Below are 3,015 nucleotides of genomic sequence, written 5' to 3'. Positions count from 1 at the left end.
AATTCATAAATGGTTTTCAGCCATCAATGTATATTGTTTTAAATACACAATTTAGCGTAATCCCTTTTGTTCATACAAATCGGTCTCTCAGGTTTCAATCAATTGAGTATGACCAATATGATTTGGTGATGAGGTAAAAGTAAAACCACATTGAACACACAGAAAATTCGTCATATATATCTTTTTTAATAGTTGATTAAAAAGGCAAAGCTTGTCATAATTAAGTTGGACCTATAAGTTGAAAGTTAACAGGTTCAGTTAAACTTATAAATACAGTGGGTATACTTTAAAAAAAAAAAAAAAAAATGCTGATTCAAAAAGTTTGTTTAGAAGCATATACTATTTGTCTTTGGTAAAAAGCCAACAGAACTGAAGCCATGTGACAGCTACAAAAACTAAAACATAAGAATTCCAAACACATAATACCAAACGTCAACATATCAAACAAAACAATATCCAAAATTGGTTCAACATAAGTTTCCATGATAAATACCCAAAAACAGTCAGTCTCTCACTACTTCTTCTCTTCCTTCTCAGCTTCAGCTGCCCTCTTGAGCCTTGCACCCAAATGTCGTTTGTTTGTCCTCTCAACACGCAGCTTGGAATAAGCACTGAATGACTTCATCTCCTCAGTCACCTTCACAAACTCAGCAGCTGCCTTCTCCCTAACAATTGGCAGCACTGACCCTTGAACCTGTGTAGCACTTGCAAGCTCCTCTGGGGTAGAGTCACCAGCCTGAAACAAAATATTCATTTCTTAACTAGCTCTTGAAAATAAATTTCAACATTATTATAAAAAATACAAAATGAAATTGAATAAGATTTACCTTAATCTTCCTTGCACGTCTTGGGAAAATGACCAATTTAGCCTTGAATTTCTTGAGCCTCTGGACATTAGCTTGAAGACCCTCCAATGAACGGTTCCTGCGCCGATGGTCCACAGCAATGCCAATGGTTGGAGCAAGCTTCTTAGGAATACCAGCAGCCTGTTCACAACACACATTGTAAATTACACTTCACCCCCTCGGAAAACTCATATTTACACTTTTGAACTGAACCCCAAACTTATGTTGATAACATGTCTTCTTTACCTTAAGCTCTTCCAGAGAAAATCCTCTTCCCTCCCTAAGTTTCATGTTGTATTTCAGGGTTTGTCCATGAACCTGGGGACGAAGCTTTCCAGCTGGCCTTGGGAAATCTTTCACAGCCTTTGCTTGTCTAGCTGTAATCCATCGAAAAAAAAATTAAAAACTTATTGACATATATGTAAGTTGATAATCATAATAGCAAACAACTGACCATTTCTTCTCCTTGTTTTGCGTGCAGGTTGGTTGAACCATGTCTTGACATAGTTCTGCCAATGCTTCTTGAAGTGACCATTTGGAATGACATTGTTATGCTTAACCATGGTTACTCTGGAAAAGACATCACATCTTGTTAATTGTAACGAATGAAAATAAACAAATAGATCATTATCGCTTCGGAAGGGATTAAGTAATGAGGTTCATGGTTTCAAATACCAAAAAGTAATACTTTGAATGTTATAGCAATTGATTAAAGCCTACGGAAAACCAAAACTTTTGTTAATGAAACCAAAGCAAATCGGCCCTTTGTAGATACACCGAAAAAACAAAGAATTTGTAAGGAAAACAGCGCCTGTTGATTTGATTGTGAAGAAACAATAGAAGTTAAGAAAGCACAACAGCATTCGCAGGATAAATCCAGGCCAACGAATACATAACAAACAAGAACGTTCACACAATACGAGAAAACTACAACCGCGTAACATGATAATACACATTCATAAATAAATCTTCCAAAAATGAGATCTACACCTTTAAAGTTCACACAGATTTAGCACAACAGCTACAGGCGTATACTCATCGATGAATACAATTTCACAAATAACCACAACTCGAATTACAATCTTTCACGAATTACATAGCGTAGCCATTGAAAATGTTCGATAAGCAACTGCTCAATCATACCTGAGTTAAAGGCGAGGCGGAGTGCTTCGTCTTCAGAGATGGCAACGCGGCGAATTTGAGAAAGAAGACGCGCAGAGACTATTAAAAGGATCAGAAGGGAAGTAAAACCCTAGACCTAAATAGGCTCCGAATTATTTATCTTGGGCCTCATGTTTTGCTTATCGATAAGCCCAATCTTAGGGTGTTTGGCTAAGCTTTTCAAAGGTAAAAGTTTTTTTAAGAAAAATTGTAAAAAATTAGGATTTTTTAACTTTTCCAAAAAGTTCATTTTTTCTTATATATAAAAGTAGCTTTTACAAGATTACCAAACATTTTTTGCTGTTTTATCTTTTCCTAAAAGCTAAAAGATGTTTTAAAAGATAAAACAAACACCCTCTTAGATTCATTAGATCATTGTCTCTTAAGTCCAAAAAGTAGGCCTGATATGGATTACAATCCCTATTTTAATAAATGAATAGTTTTAATCTCATTGTGACAAGTCCTCATTAATATTATGTCATGTGTCATATAAATATATTAGGCAACCATTTCAAAATTCAAATTTATATTTTTTAATTATATGTTAAATTTGAAGTTATAATAACATTAAAAATTTGATATATCTCTTAATTAATAATTTATTTAAAATCATTTATTTAAAACAATTGATTAATAATTATATATTTTTATTATGAACGTTTAATTAATTTTATAACCGTGGTTTCCACGGGTTATAAACTAGTCTACCCTAATAAATGAAAATGACTTTGCCACATGTCATTCTCTCATAAAATTAGTCACATGTAATTTTGTTATAAATTTGAGATATATATTTATTTTCCAATTGTCATTGATTCAATTTTCATTTTCAATCTATCATTAATTTAGTTTCTATAAATTAAACCTATCATAATTACTATTAATTTTAAATTTTAAATTTTAAATTCAATTTCAAATAAATTTACAGTTTAAACCTTTATGTTTAACATTTTGTTATAATTAACTCGTTTAGTACACTAAACATATAATTTTAATTAATTTATTTTTC

The 3,015-nt window shown here is 32.2% G+C and overlaps 1 protein-coding gene across 1 annotated transcript; it reads right to left on the bottom strand.

Annotated features, from left to right (window-relative positions):
* Positions 1-387: 387 nt before the first annotated feature.
* LOC145057607 (large ribosomal subunit protein eL13z-like) lies at positions 388-2,126 on the bottom strand. The gene is made up of 5 exons (XM_079005474.1): positions 1,989-2,126; positions 1,300-1,415; positions 1,092-1,222; positions 828-986; positions 388-736 (listed from the first exon to the last, which is right to left on the bottom strand). Exons 2-5 carry the CDS (start codon positions 1,406-1,408, stop codon positions 515-517), a joined length of 621 nt encoding a protein of 206 aa, XP_078861600.1. The 5' UTR covers positions 1,409-1,415; positions 1,989-2,126; the 3' UTR covers positions 388-514.
* Between the last annotated feature and the right edge of the window lie 889 nt (positions 2,127-3,015).

Source organism: Lactuca serriola, chromosome 6 (assembly GCF_051521515.1).
Source record: "Lactuca serriola cultivar US96UC23 chromosome 6, Lser_US96UC23_V15, whole genome shotgun sequence".
In the NCBI taxonomy this organism is placed as follows: domain Eukaryota; kingdom Viridiplantae; phylum Streptophyta; class Magnoliopsida; order Asterales; family Asteraceae; genus Lactuca; species Lactuca serriola.
Note: the sequence above shows the minus strand (reverse complement) of the source record. Positions and strands in the feature narration are given on the sequence as shown.

Bases quoted from the DNA above. Each gene is read 5' to 3' on its own strand.
- LOC145057607 (XM_079005474.1), bottom strand. From the start codon at position 1,408: ATGGTTAAGCATAACAATGTCATTCCAAATGGTCACTTCAAGAAGCAT. The intron at 1,223-1,299 runs GTCAGTTGTTTG...GATGGATTACAG, and splicing joins CAAAACAAGGAGAAGAAATG to CTAGACAAGCAAAGGCTGTG. The intron at 987-1,091 runs GTAAAGAAGACA...TGTTGTGAACAG, and splicing joins TTTCTCTGGAAGAGCTTAAG to GCTGCTGGTATTCCTAAGAA.